Here is a 21500-nt window from a genome sequence, read left to right on the forward strand (position 1 = left end):
TGTTACGGGTTTGTAGAAAAACAAACTGCGTGCAGTCCTGTCCAGACTTATCCAGTCCTTTGTTGTATCCACAATGAGCAAAAGAAAAACAAGCCACGAAAATGGAAGAGAAAATCAAAATTTACTCTTAAGTAGCAGTCAAAAATCATAATAAAACTTCCAGCAACAAAACTCACATAAAGTCTCTGGCATTAAATTCATGCATCTTCATAGTAGGCTCTCAGCAAGTATTCAGTAAGTCCCCCAGTAAGTCCCCAAAAGACATTGCAAACATTTCCCAGATATACCCCATTCAGGGAGTGGCTCAAGCCTGTTAGCCCTGATTGTTCCAATGACTCAACCATGAGTTGTAATTAACCAGGTGTTTTTCTCTTAACACACACTTACACAAGTAGTGATCCCACAGAAACTTAGTCACATACATGCATATACAGTAATACCCCTCCTTGTGTTAGGAGGAAAAACATAGTATATTTTACATAGTACATTCAAAAATTCCTAAATCATTTAAGACCTGTTCATGTTTCTGAACACTTAGTGGCTTTGTCAATATATCAGCCAGATTTAGAGATGTGTTACAATACATTAAATCAATCTCACCATTCTTTACTGCATCTCTTACACAACTGTATTTTATATCGACATGCTTCTTTGTTTTACTCTGGCTTGTGTTGCCATCAAAATGCATGTTTGGTTATCTTCATATATTTTCGTAGGATCTTCAACAGGTATTTGCAAATCTTTCAATAATTGTTTTATCACACAGATTTCTGTATATGCTAAGCTGAGAGCACCAAATTCAGCTTCACTGGAAATTAAAGCAACAAACCCCTGCTTTTTGGATTTCCAATCTATGACTGTGTTAGAAAATTTAACTAAAACTCCAGTTGTTGATTTCCTATCTGCACTGTTTCCAAAATCACTATCTGCATATACTTCTAAAGACAGTGAGTCATCCGGACTTAAAACTAAACAAAAATCTTGAGTTTGTTTTAAATATCTTGCCACTCTCTTAAGTCCATTCCATGCTGAAATGGATGGATTGCTTGCATATCTACTTAAGAAATTTACAGCAAATGCTATGTCTGCTCTTGTGTAATTGCTTATGTATAACAACTGCCCAATAATGCTTTTATACAAAATCTTTTCTTCAAATGGTTCAGAATTTTCTACTTCATTTGTAAAACCTAAAATCATGGGTGACTGAACCCCTTTACAATCTTTCATGTTTAGCTTTTCCAAAATCTGCAATATTTTTCCTTTTTGACTCAACATAAAACCTTGTTCAGTTCTCATAATTTGTACTCCAAGAAAATACTGTATTGGACCAAGGTTTCTCAGTTTGAAATGTTTGCCTAGTTCTTCTGAAAACTGATCAATTTCTGATTGACTCTCAGCTGCAAAACATAAGTCATCTACATATACAAAAAGTATTTGATAATCGTGCTGTATATTTCTTATATACACACATGGGTCTGCTCGGCTTCTCTGAAAACCCATTTTGGTCAAAGCATCATTCAAACAATCATTCCAGGCAAGCCCCGCCTGTTTAAGACCATAAAGTGCCCGGTTTAATTTGAAAACTGTGTTGGTATTTCTGCACTTAGAACCTGGTGGAGGTATTATATATAAGTTTTCCTTTAAATTAGCATTCAGATATGCTGTGCTTATATCAAAATGATATGTTTTTAAATTTAGACATGCTGCAAGACTTAAAATTAATCTTACGGAACTGGGGCTCACAGTGGGTGAGTACACCTCTGTATAATCTATGTCCCTGATCTGTGTAAACCCTCTAGCTACAAGACGCGCTTTGTAGCGTACCTTACCATCAGAATCAATTTTCTGCTTGAAAACCCATCTTGTATCAATAGGATTACTTCCTTCTGGTAAAGTTGCAGGTTCATATACATTTAACCTTTCCATGCTTTTTAACTCTTCATTTATAGCCTCTAACCATTTTTCTTTCTCCCCTTGTGGCAAACTCTCTATTTCCTCAAAAGTCTGAGGTTCATGGTTGACCAAACATACTCTTACATTTTGAATTTTAAATCTGTCAGGTTTCTTCCTGGTTCTTTCACTCCTTCTGAGACCTATGTCCTGGCTAGTACTTGGCATAGCATCTTCTTGCTCATTTACTTCTGGTCTTATATCTACTTCTTCAGGTTCACTTACTTCTATCTTGGGATGCCTAGTTCTGACTAGCTCAGGCTGAGTAACTTTACTTGAGAGTTGGTGACTAGCAGATGTTGGCTTTGCAATACTACCCTGCTCTGATTGTTTACCTTGCTCACGAGTTTTCTCATTTGAAATAGGAAGGAAAACTTCATGATTAGCATGTATTTTATCCCAGTTTTGGCTATGAGCAAAATTTGCAGATCTAGATATTACAATTGTACCATCTTTGTCTAAAAACCGCCAAGCTTTGGCTCCTTGAGCATACCCAACCATGGTTAACCTCCTGGCTTTGTCTTGTCCTTTCTTTCTTATTGCTTTGGGTACAAAAACCCATGCCTGTGTTCCAAAAGTTCGTAAATGCCCTAATGGAGGTTTCTTACCATATAACATAAAATAAGGTGTGTTCTGAATAGGCTCACACCAGAGTCTGTTTATAAGATAACATGCAGTTAACATTGCTTCTCCCCAAAGATTTTGTGGTAACCCTGAATCTTCTAATAATGAATCTTTCACTGTTTGTATTTTCCTTACAAACCTTTCTATTTTTCCATTTTCTGCACTCTGATAAGCACATGTAAGTCGGTACTTTATCCCCTCCTGCTTTAGAAAATGTTCCAAATTGTGTGAGGTAAATTCTCCTCGTCTATCTGTTTGTAGAGCTTTTACTCCAGCTCCAAACTGCCTCTTAACATATGCTACCCAATTTTTAAAAATTTCAAAAACCCCACTCTTTTGTTTTAACAGAAAACTCCATGCAAAATTTGAATAATCATCTAAAATACACAAAACATAAATTGCTCCACCTTTACTCGGCTGAAAAGGACCAATTAAATCAGCATGCACTAATTGAAAAGCTTCTTCTGAGTTTCTTAAGCTTTTCTTACTAATTGGAGCTGACTGTGCTTTTGTTTTCTTACATACATTGCAATCCAGAAACTTCTTGCAATCTTTCAAATTAATGCCTTCACTGAAATCTTGCATTTTATATAATACTTTGAAACTTGGGTGACCTAGTGCTCTATGTAAATCATGAATGCAACCTTGATGTAATGGAGCATTCTTACTAATCACATTTACCTCATTTGTATTACCTCTTGGGGTTAAGACATACAAATCTCCCTGTAATACCCCAATTCCACATAACTTATTCCCTTTCAGAATCCTGACCTTGCCTCCAAAAAAGTTCACTGCATACCCTTCTTTATCTAGTTTCCCAACAGATAAAAGATTATAGTCAATTTCTGGAACTAAAAATACATTTCTTAATGTTCTCCCCAAATGTTTAACAAAAACTTCCCCTTGACCTTGAACTGGATAAAGCTTTCCATCTGCAAGGGTAACATTTGAGCATTCAGGATCTACAGGATTCTGAATTAAATTTTTGTTGTTCACTATGTGCTGTGAACACCCAGAGTCCACATAAAATATGTCCTCATTTGCTGGACTTCTTTGGGACTTTACAATTCTTACATGCGATGAACCCCTCCTCCTTTGGTTCACCTTCTTCCCTTGCTTCCCTTGTTGCTTTGGACAGCTTCTCTTTAAGTGGTTTGGAGACCCACAGTTGAAACACCTTTTCACCACACAGACTCTCTCTGTCTCTTCCTCGTGTGTAACTCCAGCTGGCTGCTTCTCCTGGGAACGTCCTGCTGTGTTTGCAGACTCCAGGCCACGATCTCTCCTTCTCTCCCAATCTGCCAAAAGTCTCGCACAAATGTATTGCAGGTTTAATTGTGATTGTGGGAGCGACTCTAAGGAATTCAATATTCCGTCAAAAGATTCATCCATTGAGGACAACACAATAAAACATTTGTTTGCCTCTGTAAGTTTAAAGTCTCTCTCCTCTAGCTGCAAAAACAAACTCTGCAATGTCTGCAAATGGTCCTTGAGACTTTCATTTCTCTTCAGTCTCTTTCTATATAGTCGTCTCGCTAGTACAGCCACTGTTGCTGCTGAGTCTGAAGCATGCACCTCTCTCAGTCTTACCCAAATCGTGTTGGCAGTAGGCAGGCTGCATATATGGACGAGCTGGTCATCGTCAACACCCAGGATAAGCGTTGCTTTGGCCCTTTCCTGTGCCCTTTGTTGCTCTGCTGTAGCTGGTTGTTGGACTGGGTTCTCTGTACATTCCCATAAGAATTCCCTCCTTAAATAACTTTCCATTCTTACTTTCCAAATGGAATAGTTATTGCCATTAAGCCTGGCCATTGGGAAAGCTGCAAGATTCACCCCAGGATCCATCTTCCTTGTTTGCAAGTAAATTCAAAATGCAAAACCAAACAATTTCTTATTGCTACAGTCTTTTGTGGATTACTTCTGGAACTGGTCTGAAACTGGACCTGAGACTGGGCCCATAACCTGTTACGGGTTTGTAGAAAAACAAACTGCGTGCAGTCCTGTCCAGACTTATCCAGTCCTTTGTTGTATCCACAATGAGCAAAAGAAAAACAAGCCACGAAAATGGGAGAAAATCAAAATTTACTCTTAAGTAGCAGAGTCAAAAATCATAATAAAACTTCCAGCAACAAAAACTCACATAGTCTCTTGCATTAAATTCATGCAACTTCATAGTAGGCTCTCAGCAAGTATTCAGTAAGTCCCCCAGTAAGTCCCCAAAAGACATTGCAAACATTTCCCAGATATACCCCATTCAGGGAGTGGCTCAAGCCTGTTAGCCCTGATTGTTCCAATTACTCAACCATGAGTTGTAATTAACCAGGTGTTTTTCTCTTAACACACACTTACACAAGTAGTGATCCCACAGAAACTTAGTCACATACATGCATATACAGTAATACATGTTGTCCTCCTTTAACAAAAAAGGATGCAAGTGACTTGATTCTTCTCCGAGCATTTGCAATGGCATTAGTAGAGTCAGATTTACAGATTTCTAAGATTTCTGCTGCTCAAGTGGATGCTCATTTATTTGCCACTTATGTAGACTTTGTCTCCTAGTAAAAACTAGAACTTTGGACTTATTGTAATTAAGTACTGGCTTTTCAGTTTTGCAATGCCCACCCCGAGCATTCAATAACCACCGCGAGCCAATGCAAGTTAAAGGGAGAAGCACCACATCATCTGCATGAAGGAGGGTTGACAGAGGTCTATCTGCCAGGTTAGGAGGACGTAAAGTTGAGCCAGAGAGACTCCTGGCCAAAGAATTAAGGTAAAGAACATATGTAAATACTAAAAGCAAAGAAGGTGCCAGCACACCACTTGGACTTAAACCTGCATGTGTTGTGATGAGCCATCATATGACCTTGGTCAAGTGGCCCACCCTCTTCCATCTCACTTTCAAACATGTTTCCACATAAAGGCTATGAATTAACATCAACAGGCGCCTGTCAATATTGGTTATCTCCAATTTCGGCCTCAACCTCATCTGGAGGAATTCTATCAAAGGCAGACTGAAAATCAATTAAGGCTGCTGTATAACGGGCTGTATATTGTCTTCCAGGTTTTCCTCTTCCATTCAGATGGGAGTTTTTCCAAGATGATGAGCGTACAGCGTGCTGATTACACTTGGAGAGCTAATTGCTCTCTAGTTTTCAGGGCCTCATCTTCTCCCTTCCTTGTAGACTGGAATGATGATAGGCAGTTCCCAATCTTCTCGTCTACATGCAAACTGATCTATGCACGTGAATAATGTGGCCAGGACTGGGGCCCACCCATTCTCATTTTCTATCGGCATCTCAGGAGGGAAACTGCCACCCCCGGGTGATTTACCCACCTTGGGTTTAGAAATCAGAGTATTGATTTCTGGGGTGGAGAAAGGGGGCCGTTCTGGAGGCTTGTGGAGTATGTCCTGCGTATTCCAAGGCTCAGACTTGCTTACAGCATACGGACTAGTCCAGGCATCCCTGGTCAAAGCAAGGTTTAGTTCTAAAAGCAGCCGCATTCTAATTTGCAGCATCTTCATTAGCTGACCATCACACTCAACAATCTATGCTTCCGACAACAACAATCGTTCATCATCTGCATGGACATCCTGACTCTGAAAGGATAGGGATACAATTAATGGGAGGTGGTCACTCTGTACGTGTACCCACTTGAACTCTATAAACCATATTTAACAACTCATAAGAAATAATAATCAATAGTTGAAGCTCTACGGCCTATCAAAAAGTATATTCTCCAGGTCCTCATTCATGCCAACATTCAATAGTACTATATCTAGGCTATTGATCATTCGTAGAAGACAAAGCCCACAATAACTGCAGAGAAGACCTTTAGACTGCATATCAGGAACGGGGTGGGCAGCCGCTAGTTCAGAAGCATGCTCACTGAAATGGCCATAAAGAGCATCATCATTTGGACCAATGCTGGCATCAAAATCTCCTGCCAGTATTATAGAAGCACCGAGATATAAAAATGTCATTTTACTGATAAAGAGTGCATCACCAACATGAAAATTTTGAAAAGCTCTGTTTTAGAGAACCTTATGGGGTCAAGCACCACTCAATTCTATGTGTCTGTAGATTTCAACTCTCAGAGGTGCTATTCACACAACATGCATTTATAAGGTTTCTCCCTGGTGAGTCCTTTGATGTGAACGTAGATGTGCACGACTGAAGCTCTGTACACAATCTAGGTATTTATGGCAGTTTTCCCAAGTGAGTTCTTTGATGACAGCGTAGACTTCCAAACTCAGTGAAACTCTGTCCACACTCCAGGCACTTAGACCGTTTCTCCCCAGTGTGGGGCCTATGATGTGAATGTAGAAATCCCTTCTGAGTGAAGCTCTGTCTCCATTCAAAGCATTCATAAGCTTTTTTCCCACGTGAGTCTTATGAGGTGAACATGGACTTCAACTCTCAGAAAAGCTCTGTCCACACACCTGATATCTATAGGGTTACTCCCCAGTATGAGTCCTTTGATGTTTTCGTAGACTTCCAGTCTCAGTGAAGCTCTGTCCACACTCCAGGCATGTATAGGGTTTCTCCCCAGTGTGTGTCCGCTGATGTGAACGAAGTTTTCCACTAGCAGTGAAGCTCTGTCCACACTCCAGACATTTAAAGGGTTTCTCACCAGTGTGAGTCCTTTGATGTAAATTTAGACTTCCACTATAAGTGAAGCTCTTTCCACACTCCAGGCATGAATAGGGTTTCTCCCCTGTGTGAATCCTTTGATGTTTACGTAGACTTCCACTCGCAGTGAAGTTCTTTCCACACTCTTGGCATGTATAGGGTTTTTCCCCAGTGTGAGTCCGCTGATGTGCATTTAGATTTCCACTCCGAGCAAAGCTCTGTCCACACTCCAGGCATGTATAGGGTTTCTCCCCGGTGTGAATCCTTTGATGTGAATCTAGATGTTCTCGCTGAGTGAAGCCCTTTCCACACTCCAGGCATGTATAGGGTTTCTCCCCAGTGTGAGTCCGCTGATGTTTACGTAGACTTCCACTCTCAGTGAAGCTCTGTCCACACTCAAGGCATGTATAAGGTTTCTCCCCAGTGTGAGTCCACTGATGTAAACGTAGCTTTCCACTAGCAGTGAAGCTCTGTCCACACTCCAGGCATTTAAAGGGTTTCTCACCAGTGTGATTCCTTTCATGTAAACGCAGACTTCCACTCTCAGTGAAACTCTTTCCACACTCCAGGCATGAATAGGGTTTCTCCCCAGTGTGAGTCCTTTGATGTGAATCCAGACTCACTCTCTGAGCAAAGCTCTTTCCGCACTCGAGGCATGAATAGGGTTTCTCCCCGGTGTGAGTCCTTTGATGTTTACGTAGACTTCCACTCTCAGTGAAGCTCTGTCCACACTCCAGGCATGTATAGGGTTTCTCCCCGGTGTGAGTCCTTTGATGTGCATCTAGATTCCCTCTCTGAGTGAAGCACTTTCCACACTCCAGGCATGAGTAAGGTTTCTCCCCAGTGTGAGTCCTTTTATGTTTACGTAGAGATCCACTCTCAGTGAAGCTCTGTCCACACTCCAGGCATGTATAGGGTTTCTCCCCGGTGTGAGTCCTTTGATGGGAATCTAGATTTCCTCTCCGAGCAAAGCTTTTTCCACACTCCAGGCATGTATAGGGTTTCTCCCCAGTGTGAATCCTTTGATGTTTACGTAGACTTCCATTCTCAGTGAAGCACTGTCCACACTCCAGGCATGTATAGGTTTTCTCCCCAGTATGAGTCCGCTGATGTGAACGTAGTTTTCCACTAGCAGTGAAGCTCTGTCCACACTCAAGGCATGTATAGGGTTTCTCACCAGTGTGAGTCCTTTGATGTGAACGTAGACTTCCATTCTCAGTGAAGCTCTTTCCACACTCCAGGCATAAATAGGGTTTCTCACCAGTGTGAGTCCTTTGATGTTTACATAGACTTCCACTATAAGTGAAGCTCTTTCCACACTCCAGGCAAGTATATGGTTTCTCACCAGTGTGAGTCCTTTGATGCAAACGTAGATTTGAAGTATGCGCAAAGCTCTTTCCACACTCCTGGCATTTATAGGGTTTCTCTCCAGTGTGTTTTTTCTGATGCAAACATAGTTTTGAACTGCAACTAAAGCCCTTTCCACACTCCATGCGTGTATAAGGTTTCTCCGCAGTATGAGTCTTCTGATGTGAACATAGATCTACACTCTGCGCAAAGCTCTTTCCACACTCCAGGAATTCATAGGGCTTCTCCGCAGTACGTGTCCTTTCATGTCGCTGCAGACCATAACTCTGAGTGTAACTCACTCTTTCCACACTCCAGGTATTTAGATGCTTTCTCCTTCACGTCCACTGTGATAGAGGTGTTTCATTAGAATACAGATACTTGACTCTTCTTTTTTCCTTTCTTATCTGTAAGTGAGATCAGGAATTCAGCAAGATCTTCACCTTGGGAGGATTTCTTCTTCTTAGAATCCTCATTTCCCTGGTCAACACTTTGAGAGGATTTCTTCTTCATGTATTTCTTTCCTTACGACACCCAAGACGTGGCTCCACAGAATCCTCATTTCCCTGGTCAAAAAAAATAAAATAAAATAAAGCAAAAGATCAAGAATGAAAGCCAGAAATCTTTTTTACCTCCAAGATTTCCCCCTTTCACTTCATGGGTTATGTTGAAAATGGAAATACAGCAGAGTCTCTCTGATCAAACATAAACATGCCGACAAAACATTGGATATGCGAAAATATTGGATAATAAGGAGGGATGATGGGAAAGCCTATTAAACGTCAAATTTAGCTATGATTTTACCAAGTAAGCACCAAAACATCATGTTTTACAACATGCCTGCCACTTGATTGGGAGCGAGGCTGTACTTGTGTGTTGCTGCCTAGAGAAACAGTTGTGGGTCCGTGCGTTAGGAAGACTGCGTTGGATAATATTGAATGTTGGATGAATGAAGGTTCAATAAATAATACTCTATGGTATCAAGAAATGCAGACATCGAGGTCTTAAGCACACAAATAGATACCAGGAAAGGCAATCAATTATTCTCAATAAAGAAGGGAATAAATCCAGAAAGAAAGAAGAACAGGGAGGGTAAAAAGAATGAATGATAGAAGGAAAAAAAGAAATCTCCTTCCAATATTCCAGAAGGAACTGAAGACTTGGATGTCTGGACAAGCCTTTGACCATGTCTAGTCCCAATGGTCTGCAGTTAATGCCACAGAACTGCACTTTTGCCCTCTGCCCTTGTTCATTGACTAACATTTTCACCATCCTATTCCCTGCTCCTGTTTGCAGTTGGCTATGTTTTATGACCGGTCTCATCATAGGTTATTAGGTGCAGTTTTGAGCTTAAACCTTGTGTGATATGTTTTGGTTTTATCTTGTATTGTATTGTGTGTTTATTGTGCATTGGTTTTAGGCACACTGTGCCATATGTAACAGCCCTGAGTCTCTTTGGGGAGATGGAGGCGGGGTACAAAAGTAGGTTATGATTAGAGTTATTATTACACTATATTACCCACGACCACAGGGAACCGCCGAAAGGCTAAACGGAGGGCTGCACAAACACAGCAAGGACCAAGTACAGAGAGCACAATAATCCCAAATAAACAGTTCGAGGGGAGGTCACAGGGGCTTACATGTCTTTACACTAATGCTCAGAGCATGGGAAATAAGCAAGACGAACTCCCAACTCCTAGCACAGCACCACACATACGATGTCATAGGCATCACTGAAACCTGGTGGGATGACTCCCATCACTGGAATTTAACCATTGAGGGCTATAACCTCTTTCACAGAAATAGAACAAAGGGGAGAGGAGGGGGAGTAGCTTTATATGTCAAAAACAGTTACGTTGCAGAAGAAATGCAAGACTGTAATCCGGGAAACCAGCTTGAAAGCATCTGGATAAGAATCAAGGGAACCGGGACTCAAAAAGATCTTGTTGTGGGTGTCTACTACAAACCTCCGAGTCAGGATGAAGGACTTGATGAAGCCTTCTGTCAACAGCTGACCAAACAGGCACAAAGAAGAGATATAGTAGTCATGGGCGATTTCAATTATCCCGATATCTGCTGGAAAACAAACTCAGCCAAGAGTACAAAGTCCAACAAATTCCTCACTTGCCTTGCAGATAATTTTATGGTCCAGAAGGTAGAAGAGGCAACAAGGGGATCAGCAACTCTTGATCTAATCTTAACAAATGTGGAAGACCTGATCAATACAGTTGAAGTGGTTGGATCCTTAGGGGCAAGTGACCATGTGCTCCTGCAGTTTGCAATACAAAGAAATGCTGAAACTAAGACAAGTCAAACACGCATTCTGGACTTTAAGAGAGCTGACTTCCAAAAAATGAAGGAATTACTGAGCGGCATTCCATGGACGCCGATATTAAAAAACAAGGGAGTTAAGGATGGATGGGAGTTTTTCAAAAGTGAAATACTCAAGGCGCAAATGCAAACAGTGCCAACAAAGAAGAAAAATAAGACAAGTGCAAAGAAGCCAGAATGGATGTCCAAAGAACTTCTAACTGAGCTAAAGCTCAAAAGTGACATGCACAAGAAGTGGAAAAGGGGAGAAATCACCAAAGAAGAATTCAAACGTATAGCCAACACCTGTAGGGAAAAGGTTCGCAAGGCTAAAGCGCAAAATGAGCTCAGGCTTGCCAGGGACATAAAAAACAACAAAAAAGGCTTTTTTGCTTACGTTGGTAGAAAAAGGAAGAAAAAGGAGGCGATAGGGCCATTGCAAGGAGAAGATGGGGTGATGGCGACAGGGGACAGGGAAAAGGCAGAACTACTTTGCCTTCTTTGCCTCGGTCTTCTCACAAAAAGAAAGCCATCTTCAACCTCAGCAACACGGAATGGACGAAGGATTGGGGGAAATCCAACCCCAAATAGGGAAACAAGTTGTCCAGGAACACCTGGCCTCTCTAAACGAATTCAAGTCCCCAGGGCCAGATCAGCTACACCCAAGAGTACTGAAGGAACTAGCGGAAGTTATTTCAGAACCACTGGCAATTATCTTCGAGAGTTCTTGGAGAACGGGAGAAGTCCCAGCAGATTGGAGGAGGGCGAATGTGGTCCCTATCTTCAAGAAGGGAAAAAAGAACGACCCAAACAATTACCGTCCGGTCAGCCTCACATCAATACCAGGCAAAATTCTGGAAAAGATCATTAAGGAAGTGGTCTGCGAACACTTAGAAACAAATGCGGTCATTGCTAATAGTCAACACGGATTTACCAAAAACAAGTCATGCCAGACTCATCTGATCTCTTTTTTCGATAGAGTTACGAGTTGGGTCGATACAGGGAATGCTGTGGATGTAGCGTACCTGGATTTCAGTAAGGCCTTCGACAAAGTCCCCCACGACCTTCTGGCAAGGAAACTAGTAAAATGTGGGCTAGACAAAACTACGGTGAGGCGGATCTGTAATTGGCTAAGCGAACGAACCCAAAGGGTGCTCACCAATGCGTCGTCTTCATCATGGAAAGAAGTGACAAGTGGAGTGCCACAAGCAGGGCTCCGTCCTGGGCCCGGTTCTGTTCAACATCTTTATTAACGACTTAGACGAAGGGTTAGAAGGCACGATCATCAAGTTTGCAGACGACACAAAACTGGGAGGGATAGCTAACACTCCAGAAGACAGGAGCAGAATTCAAAACGATCAAGCAGTTCTGCCTTTTCCCTGTTCCCTGTCGCCATCACCCCATCTTCTCCTCGCAGTGGCCCTATCGCCTCCTTTTTCTTCCTTTTTCTACCAACGTAAGCAAAAAAGCCTTTTTTGTTGTTTTTTATGTCCCTGGCAACCCTGAGCTCATTTTGCGCTTTAGCTTTGCGAACCTTTTCCCTACAGGTGTTGGCTATACGTTTGAATTCTTCTTTGGTGATTTCTCCCCTTTTCCACTTCTTGTGCATGTCACTTTTGAGCTTTAGCTCAGTTAGAAGTTCTTTGGACATCCATTCTGGCTTCTTTGCACTTGTCTTATTTTTCTTCTTTGTTGGCACTGTTTGCATTTGCGCCTTGAGTATTTCACTTTTAAAAAACACCCATCCATCCTTAACTCCCTTGTTTTTTAATATTGGCGTCCATGGAATGCCGCTCAGTAATTCCTTCATTTTTTGGAAGTCAGCTCTCTTAAAGTCCAGAATGCGTGTTTGACTTGTCTTAGTTTCAGCCTTCCTTCGTATTGCAAACTGCAGGAGCACATGGTCACTTGCCCCTAAGGATCCAACCACTTCGACTGTATTGATCAGGTCTTCCACATTTGTTAAGATTAGATCAAGAGTAGCCAATCCCCTTGTTGCCTCTTCTACCTTCTGGACCATAAAATTGTCTGCAAGGCAAGTGAGGAATTTGTTGGACTTTGTACTCTTGGCCGAGTTTGTTTTATAGCAGATATTGGGATAATTGAAATCTCCCATGACTACTATATCTCTTCTTTGAACCTGTTTGGTCAGCTGTTGACAGAAGGCTTCATCAAGTCCTTCATCCTGACTCGGAGGTCTGTAGTAGACACCCACAACAAGATCTTTTTGAGTCCCGGTTCCCTTGATTCTTATGCAGATTCTCTCAAGCTGGTTTCCCGGATTACAGTCTTGCATTTCTTCTGCAACGTAACTGTTTTTGACATATAAAGCTACTCCCCCTCCTCTCCCCTTTGTTCTATTTCTGTGAAAGAGGCAACAGTAGGTTGTTTCCGAATATTTACATCAAGCTCTAATTTCAGATACAACTGTCCAACTCTGATTAAATCATTATTCTCATCTTCTTCAATGTAAATGTGCTTATGTATCCTTTTAATAATAATAGAGTAAAATAATACATGTAGTAATACATAGAGTAAAATATAATAATAATAATATCAGAGTGAAATAATAAATGTATTAATAATAACAGAGTAAAATAAATGTAATAGTATCAACAATAATAGAGAAAAATAATAAATGTAATAATACCAATAATAATAGAGAAAAATAATAAATGTACCACATATTCTCGAGTATAAGCTGACCCAAATATAAGCCAACCAGGACCCTCACCTAAGCCGAGGGGGCCTTTTTCAGTCTTAAAAAAAGGCTGAAAAACTAGGCTTATATTCGAGTATATACCCTATTTGGCAAAGAAGAATGGAAGCCAAAACCACCTGTCCACCACGTTCCCCTTTCTGGCCCCCCTGCTTTCCTCCCCCACCCCTTCCCTTGCCCCTCCCAATGCCTGCCTTCCCAAGACCCCCTTTCCCTCTCCCTCGCCTATTTACCTAGAGTTTTCCCCCTACCCAATATACAGAGTTCCTACCCTGAAACTTTGTTTTTTTAAATCATTACCTACTTGTAAAACCCTAACAATTTTTTTTAAAAGAATCCATCAGTTAACACTAAGGGAGCTGATCCCAGAGGGATAAACAACATTTTCAACCAGAAATTGAATTTAGTGTCCATGCCCAGGGCTCAATTAACATCTGGCCCGTTTCCAGTTGTAAAGGTGCATTTGGCACACAACTAGGAAGGCCAAGGAGAGATCTCCAAACATTCATCCGTGTGGATTCCACGGCAGCACAATTATACCACCATTATGCATTATACACAATGCACACCACCACGTTGCATCTGTGGCAGTGCCTTAGCATTGAAGACGTGTTTAGCTGATGGAACACGTTGTCCTCCTTTAACAAAAAAGGATGTAAGTCACTTGATTCTTCTCCAGGCATTTGCAGTGGCATTAGTAGAGTCAGATTTCCAGATTTCCAAGATTTCAGCTGCTCAAGTGGATGCTCATTTATTTGCCACTTATGTAGACTTTGTTTCCTAGTAACAATGCAAGTTAAAGGGAGAAGCACCACATCATCTGCATGAAGGAGGGATGACAGAGGTCTACCTACTAGGTTAGGAGGACGTAAAGTTGAGCCAGAGAGACTCCTGGCCAAAGAATTGAGGTAAATATTGAGCAAAGAAGGTGGTAGCACACCACTTGGACTTACACCTGCATGTGTTGGGATGACCTGGGTCAAGGGGCCTGCCCTCTTCCATCTCACTTTCAAACATGTTTCCACATAAAGGCTATGGATTAACATCAACAGGCGCCTGCCAATATTGCTTATCTCCAATTTCAGCCACAACCTCGTCTGGAGGAATCCTATCAAAGGCAGACTCAAAGTCAATGAAGGCTGTATAACGGGCTCCCTTGATCCTAGAGGAATATTTATCCATAATACGGTGTAAAACTATACCATGGCCTCCAGTAGAGCATCCCAGTCTAAAACCTGCCTAATGGTCTTCCAGAAGGTTTTCCTCTTCCATTAAGATGGAGGTTTTCCAAGGAGATGATGAGCATACAGGGTGCTTGGAGAGCTAATTCGTCTCTAGTTTTCAGGGCCTGGACTTTTCCCTTCCTTGTAGACTGGAATGATGATAGGCAGTTCCCAATCTTCTGGTCTACATGCAAACTGATCTATGCACGTGAATAATGTGGCCAGGACTGGGGCCCACCCATTCTCATTTTCTATCGGCATCTCAGGAGGGACACTGCCACCCCCGGGTGCTTTACCCACCTTAAGTTTAGAAATCAAAGTATTGATTTCTGGGGTGGAGAAAGGGGGCTGTTCTGGAAGATTGTGGAAGATGTCCTGCTTATTCCAAGGCTCAGATTTCCTTACAGCATACGGACTAGTCCAGGCATCCCTGGTCAAAGCAAGGTTTAGATCTAAAAGCAGCCGCATTCTGATTTGTAGGATTATTACAGACCAAACATCCTTGTGTGACTAATTCCTGATATAAATTCAGGACCTTTATTGTCAGAACGGACTCCTGTATATTCTCCAGATTGAGCCTCATCCATTCCAACATTCAATAGAACTATCTCTCGGCTATTGATCATTCGTAGAAGAAAAAAGCCCACAATAACTGCAGATAAGACCTTTGGACGGCCATCAGGAATGGGGTGGGCTGTTGCTGGTTCAAGAACATGCTCACTGAAATGATCATAAAGAGATTCATCATCTGGACAATTCTGGCATCAAAATCTCCCACCAGTATGATACCGGAACTGAGATATAAAAATGTCATTTTACTGATAAAACTTTGCAATTCTATCCACCTATCATTATTATGTTTTCTTTGGTTAAGTGGGGATGAGTAAAAATTAATAATAAAGTAAGAGCTTAACTATAAGAACCACTAAGGCTGCAATGTTAGCTAATGAGCTAAAAACAACATGTGTGGCTCGAATCTTGGTGGAGACCAGGATCCCAAGGCCTTTGCTGGATCTGCCTCCTCTTGAACTGGGTGCGGCTTTTAGTGAATGACTCAAAAACCCATCCACCTCCAGGAAGCCCGACTCCCAAGTCTCCTGGAGAAACACTCTCTCACACTTCCTGATGAATAATAATAATAATAATAAAACTTTATTTATATACCGCCCTATCCGGATGGGACTCAGGGCGGTTTACAGTCATAAAAGCAACACAACATTACATAACGACATAACACACAATATTAAACAAGGTAAAATAGTACCATTATAACGATAAATCACACTTACATGACCAGATCAAGGGAACGGGAACCATAAAACCAATATATTAAAATGTATCATTTTAGGATACGGAAATCTTGTGCAATGTATTCAGGCTCAGAAATCGGCGGTAGTCCAATATAATTACTCAAAAACCTGCCGACACCACCAGGTCTTCAGTTCCTTACGGAAACTGGATAATGTAGGGGATTGCCTGGTCTCTTTTGGCAGTGCATTCTAGAGCCGGGGGGCCACTGCCAAGGAGGCTCGTTCCCTCGTCCCCACCAGCCGCACTTGGGACGGTGGTGGGAGCGCGAGGAGAGCCTCCTCGGAAGATCTCAAGGTCCGCACTGGCTCATAGGAGGAGATGCGATCACGGAGATAGGTAGGGCCTGAGCCGTGTAGGGCTTTATAGGTCAAGACCTGCACCTTGAATTGGGTCCGGCAGTTTATTGGCAGCCAGTGGAGCTGCTTTAACAGGGGCATTGTGTGCTCCCTATAGCCGGCTCCCGTTAGAAATTTGGCTGCCGATCTTTGAACCAGTTGGAGTTTCCGGGCTGTCTTCAGGGGCAGCCCCACGTAGAGAGTATTGCAGTAATCCAGTCTGGATGTAACTAAGGCATAGACCACCGTGGCCAAGTCAGACTTCTCGAGGTATGGTCGCAGCTGGCGCACAAGTTTTAAATGTGCAAAGGCCCCCCCGGCCACCGCCAACACCTGGGCATCAAGCGTCAGAGATGAATCCAGGAGGACCCCCAAGCTGCAATGGACCTGCACCTTCAGGGGGAGTGGGACCCCGTCGAGCACAGGTTGCCACCCAATACCCCGATTGGTCCCACGACTGACCAGGAGGGCCTCTGTCTTGTCTGGATTAAGCTTCAACTTGTTAGCCCTCATCCAGTCCGAAACAGCTGCCAGGCACCAGTTTAGGGTCTGAGCGGCTTCCTTGGAGTTTGGTGGAAAAGAGTAGTAGAGTTGGGTGTCATCTGTGTAGAGATGGCACCGAACTCCAAAACCCCGGATGACCTCTCCCAGCAGTTTCATGTAGATGTTGAAAAGCATGGGGGAGAGAATGGAACCTTGCGGGACCCCACAGGTCAAAGGCCAGGGGTCCGAGCAGGTGTCCCCCAGCTTCACCATCTGAGAACGACCCTCCAGGAAGGAGCGGAGCCACTGCAAAGCAATGCCCCCAAGACCCATTCCCGAGAGCCGCCCCAGAAGGATACCATGGTCGATGGTATCGAAAGCCGCTGAGATGTCCAGGAGAACCAGAAGGGATGCACTCCCCCTATCTAGTTCTCTGCTGAGGTCATGCACCAAGGCGACCAAAGCCGTTTCAGTCCCATGACCAGGCCTGAAGCCAGACTGTGACGAATCCAGATAATCGGTCTCAACCAAGAATTCCTGGAGCTGAGAAGCAACCACTCTCTTTAGGACCTTGCCCAAAAATGGGAGGTTGGAGATTGGTCGGTAGTTGTTCAATAGTGATGAATCTAAAGTCGCCTTCTTTAAAATGGGCCTCACAATTGCCCTTTTAAGGCAAGATGGAACATGCCCTTGCTGCAAAAAGGCATTGATGATACCCGCAAACCAATCAGCCAGCCCCCCACCGGCAAGTTTGATAAGCCAAGATGGGCAAGGATCTAGGCTGCAAGTGGTCGCCCTCACCGCTCCAAGAACCTTGTCAACGTCATCAGGCTGAACAAGTTGAAATGAATCCAATAAAATCTGACAGACAGGTGCCTCGGTTACATCCCCTGATTCTGCACTAATGTCAGCATCCAAGTCGGAGCGAATTCGAGCGACTTTGTCTGCAAAATGATGTGTGAACTCGCCACATCGGGTTGTCAGGTGATCAGAAGGCCCCTCCCCCTCAGGGGGATGGAGGAGCTCCCTGACCACCTGAAACAACTCTCTTGGTCTATTAGTTGCAGACGCAATGCGCACAGTCGAGAAAGTCTTTCTGGCTGCGCGCATTGCCACGGAGTATGCCCTAAGAGAGGCTTTAGCCCGTGTTCGGTCGGATACACTTCGAGTCCTCCGCCAACGGCTCTCTAGCCCCCGCCTCGTACGCTTCATCACTGCCAGCTCCCCAGTGAACCAGGGGGTTGGTTTGGACCGATGCGACAAGAGGGGACGCTCAGGGGCAATCGTGTCTATTGTCCTAGAGACCTCCGTGTTATAGAGATCTACCAGAACATCGACAGGATCGTCAGCCAACATGGCAGGAAAATCCCCAAGAGACGTCAGGAATCCATCCGGGTCCATAAGTCTCCTGGGGCGGACCAACTTAATGGGTCCACCACCCCTGTGGAGGTTAGAGGTTACAATAAGTCTAAAGCTGATCAGGTGATGATCGGTCCATGACAATGGAAGAATTTTTTGCTCTTCCACACCGACATTTCCCCCGTCCGCAACAAAGACTAGGTCCAAAGTGTGGCCAGCTACATGGGTGGGCCCTGATATCACTTGGGACAATCCCATGGTCGTCATGGTGGCCATGAAGTCCAGAGCTGCCCCAGACAGGGCGGCCTCCAGGTGGACGTTGAAGTCTCCCAGCACAATAAGCCGCTGAGACTCCAACACACGTCGGAGATCACCCTCGCAAGCTCTGGCAGGGAGACTACTGTGTCGCGGGGTGGTCGGTACACAAGTAGAAGCCCCAGACTGTCCCGGTTACCCACTTTCAGATGGACACATTCAAATCCTGGAAATTGCGGAACAGGGCACCTGGTCAGGATGATGGAATCACGATAGACCACCGCAACCCCAACTCCCCGCCCCCCAGGTCTGGCATGCTGATGCACTCTGAAGCCTGGTGGACAGAGCTGGGTAAGGTTTACCCCCCCCCCCCCAGCTCATCCAACCAGGTCTCAGTAATGCATGCTAGGTCTGCTACTTCATCCAGGATTAGGTCCTGAATGGCAGCTGTTTTACCATTCACCGACCTAGCACTTAACAGCAGGACCTTAAACCCAGGGGGGCTGTCATGCTGGCTCTCTAACCTATCTCGCTTCAGGGTCGCAAGAACTCTGTTGCGCTTCTCCCTGAGTTGGTGTGTTCGATCACATCTCCGCCTCCCCAGTACAGTCCCTGGCTCTGGAAAACATTATGTCCCTGGATGGTCTCATCTAAACTTGGAGGAGAGGATAGTCAATGTATAGCTGGTGCTGGAGGAGGAGGGGAGAGTCCTCCTTGGGCGGAGCTTTGTGGGATAAATTCATCTCCAGAAGAGATGTAGGTTAAGAGAGGAGGGCAAACTGGAGTTGCCATGTAGGGCTCTTTCTGAATTTTTGGCAATGTGGGCAGTCTCCATTTACAAGTTAGCTCGCTTCTGTGAGCCTGAGATACTGGGATTGAAGGCATCAATTGTTTTTTTTGACAGCTATTTCTTTGGGCAGTTCCTCTCAGTCCAGGTAGTAGTGGGTGGATGACAATATCTTGAAAAACTCTTCTTACTGAAATACCCCATTTACATAACCTGGGCTTGAGTGCATATATGCTTTTAGATATAATAGCATCATCAAATGTAATCAGCAACCGCCAAGCATTGTTGTTATTATTTTTAGATAGCCAGGTGATGGAATTGATTTTAATTTCAGAGGGATACAAGAAGAGAATCTGTGCAATAGACCGCTTGACCTGGTTAGGTGTTTTCCACCTATCTCTATTTAATTGTATGTCCAATACACCAAAGGCTACTTTATTAGATTGGAAGACTCTGTAATGTGGCTTCCTTTCTTGGTGGTGCATCTGCCTTTGTTGGCTATTAAGATTCCGAATCTCCTCTTTGCAGGCCTTATCCTCGAAGTTCAGCCTGTTTAATGTATCCCTACAATCTTGGGCTATATTTCTACCATATGATTTCCCCTTTTCCCAGTCCCCAGCGTAGCTATCAGTTTCCACTCCTGCTCTCCTTTCAGGATCAATTAAAGTCCCATTTTCCCTCCCCCCATGCCAGGAGGATATCTGGTCCAAAAATTCCTCAACCCTATCCTCCTGGTGGCAAAATTTATCAGATAAGGCAGTTGTGTTTCGGGCTATACCCTCAACTAAATAATCTAGTTTTTCATTCAACATTTTCAAATGATGGAAAAGAAGACTCATGGATTGACCTAATAAGTCACACATATTTGAGAGCATAGTGTTTGAATGAGGTGAATAGTAATCCATCAATCCAAGTATGAATCCACTCCGTAGGCCTCTTCGGTGGTGGAGTAGGCACAGAAAATCCCGCAATGGTCCAGATACGAGGGAAGGCCCGTGGAATATACACACGCAGCACTCTAACGTAAACAGAACCATCACAGAGGGACTGTGCCAACCAAAAAACCAACCAAAGTAATATACTCGAAGCCTGGGTAGTTAAATGACTATACTCTAATTCTCTGGGCCTGAACAGTCCCTAAGCTCTAACCACTAAATAAAATCCTATAACATCAGATCAAAATTAAAATAAGATATGAAAATAAATCTAAGAATTAATGATCCCCGAAGAGAATTATAGCTCTTTTATCCCTAATCTTGGGCTAGGTCTATCCAAGGAGGCATAGCAACAGCAGATAGGAGAGCCTCCCAGGAACTAAAGCAGGAATAGTCACAACAGCAGTCTGGGCTCAGCCGATGGAAATTTAGTTCCCTCCTTGTGTGGCAAGGATGCAAAACTAGGACCCAAATGCTTCTCCCCGTTGCCTTTGAGACTAGCAAGATCTTCTCAGGTTCTCTGCTGTGCTAAACAAGATGGTGGTGTCTGTCAAGGTGCCATCTTGCAAGAACTTTTGCCCACCCCTTCAGTGTGATGGTAAGAGCAGGCCTCCTGATCTGGCAAGGCCTGTTGAAAGTTCTCCGACGCAGCAAGGGTAGCAGCGTGGGCCCTCCAACACGCACCCACGCCCGTGATGGCAACAAAAGAAATGTTCTTTTACACCGCTGTATGGCCTCAGGTGCAGTGTTGCCACTGCAAACGCGGTGTTGCCACTGCAGTAGTTGACACAGGCACCTTGTTGAATCTTAGTAGAAAGATCCAGTAGGTAGCCACGACTTCCTGAGACAAGCCAATCGCAGGGAGGACAGCAGCTCCAAGCCCCAAAGGTGCCAAGGCGCTAGGGCAAGCCAGCAGCTGGTAACAAGCCCCCCAGAACGGGGAGAAGAAGGGGCAGAGGTTCTAAGGCCCCACAACGCTGGGGCGGGCCAGTAGCCGGCAGTAAGGCTCTCCTAAAACGGCCAACAGCAGGAGCGATAACTCCGGGCTCCAACCACACCAGGGTGAGCTGACAGACGGCAAGGCTTCTCAGAATAGCAGGCAACAAGGAGGAGCAGCAGCAGCTCCGAGCCCAGCAGTGTCAAGGCAAACGGGCTGCTGGCGGTGAAATGGTTAATCTGTTTTGCTAGATAAAGTGCATCACCAACATGAAAAGCTTGAAATGCTCTGTGT

The 21500-nt window shown here is 43.8% G+C and overlaps 1 protein-coding gene across 1 annotated transcript in view; it reads right to left on the reverse strand.

Moving 5' to 3' along the window:
- Positions 1 to 102: 102 nt before the first annotated feature.
- LOC103281175 (zinc finger protein 420) overlaps positions 103 to 21500 on the reverse strand; it is a 32728-nt gene continuing 11330 nt past the window's right edge. The window contains exon 2 of the mRNA XM_062977020.1: positions 103 to 9118. Coding sequence (XP_062833090.1) covers positions 7031 to 8698 — 1668 coding nt within the window. The 5' untranslated portion in view covers positions 8699 to 9118 and the 3' untranslated portion in view covers positions 103 to 7030. The remainder of the gene's footprint in view (positions 9119 to 21500) is intronic.

Source organism: Anolis carolinensis, chromosome 3 (genome assembly GCF_035594765.1).
Source record: "Anolis carolinensis isolate JA03-04 chromosome 3, rAnoCar3.1.pri, whole genome shotgun sequence".
Taxonomy (NCBI): Eukaryota; Metazoa; Chordata; class Lepidosauria; order Squamata; family Dactyloidae; genus Anolis; species Anolis carolinensis.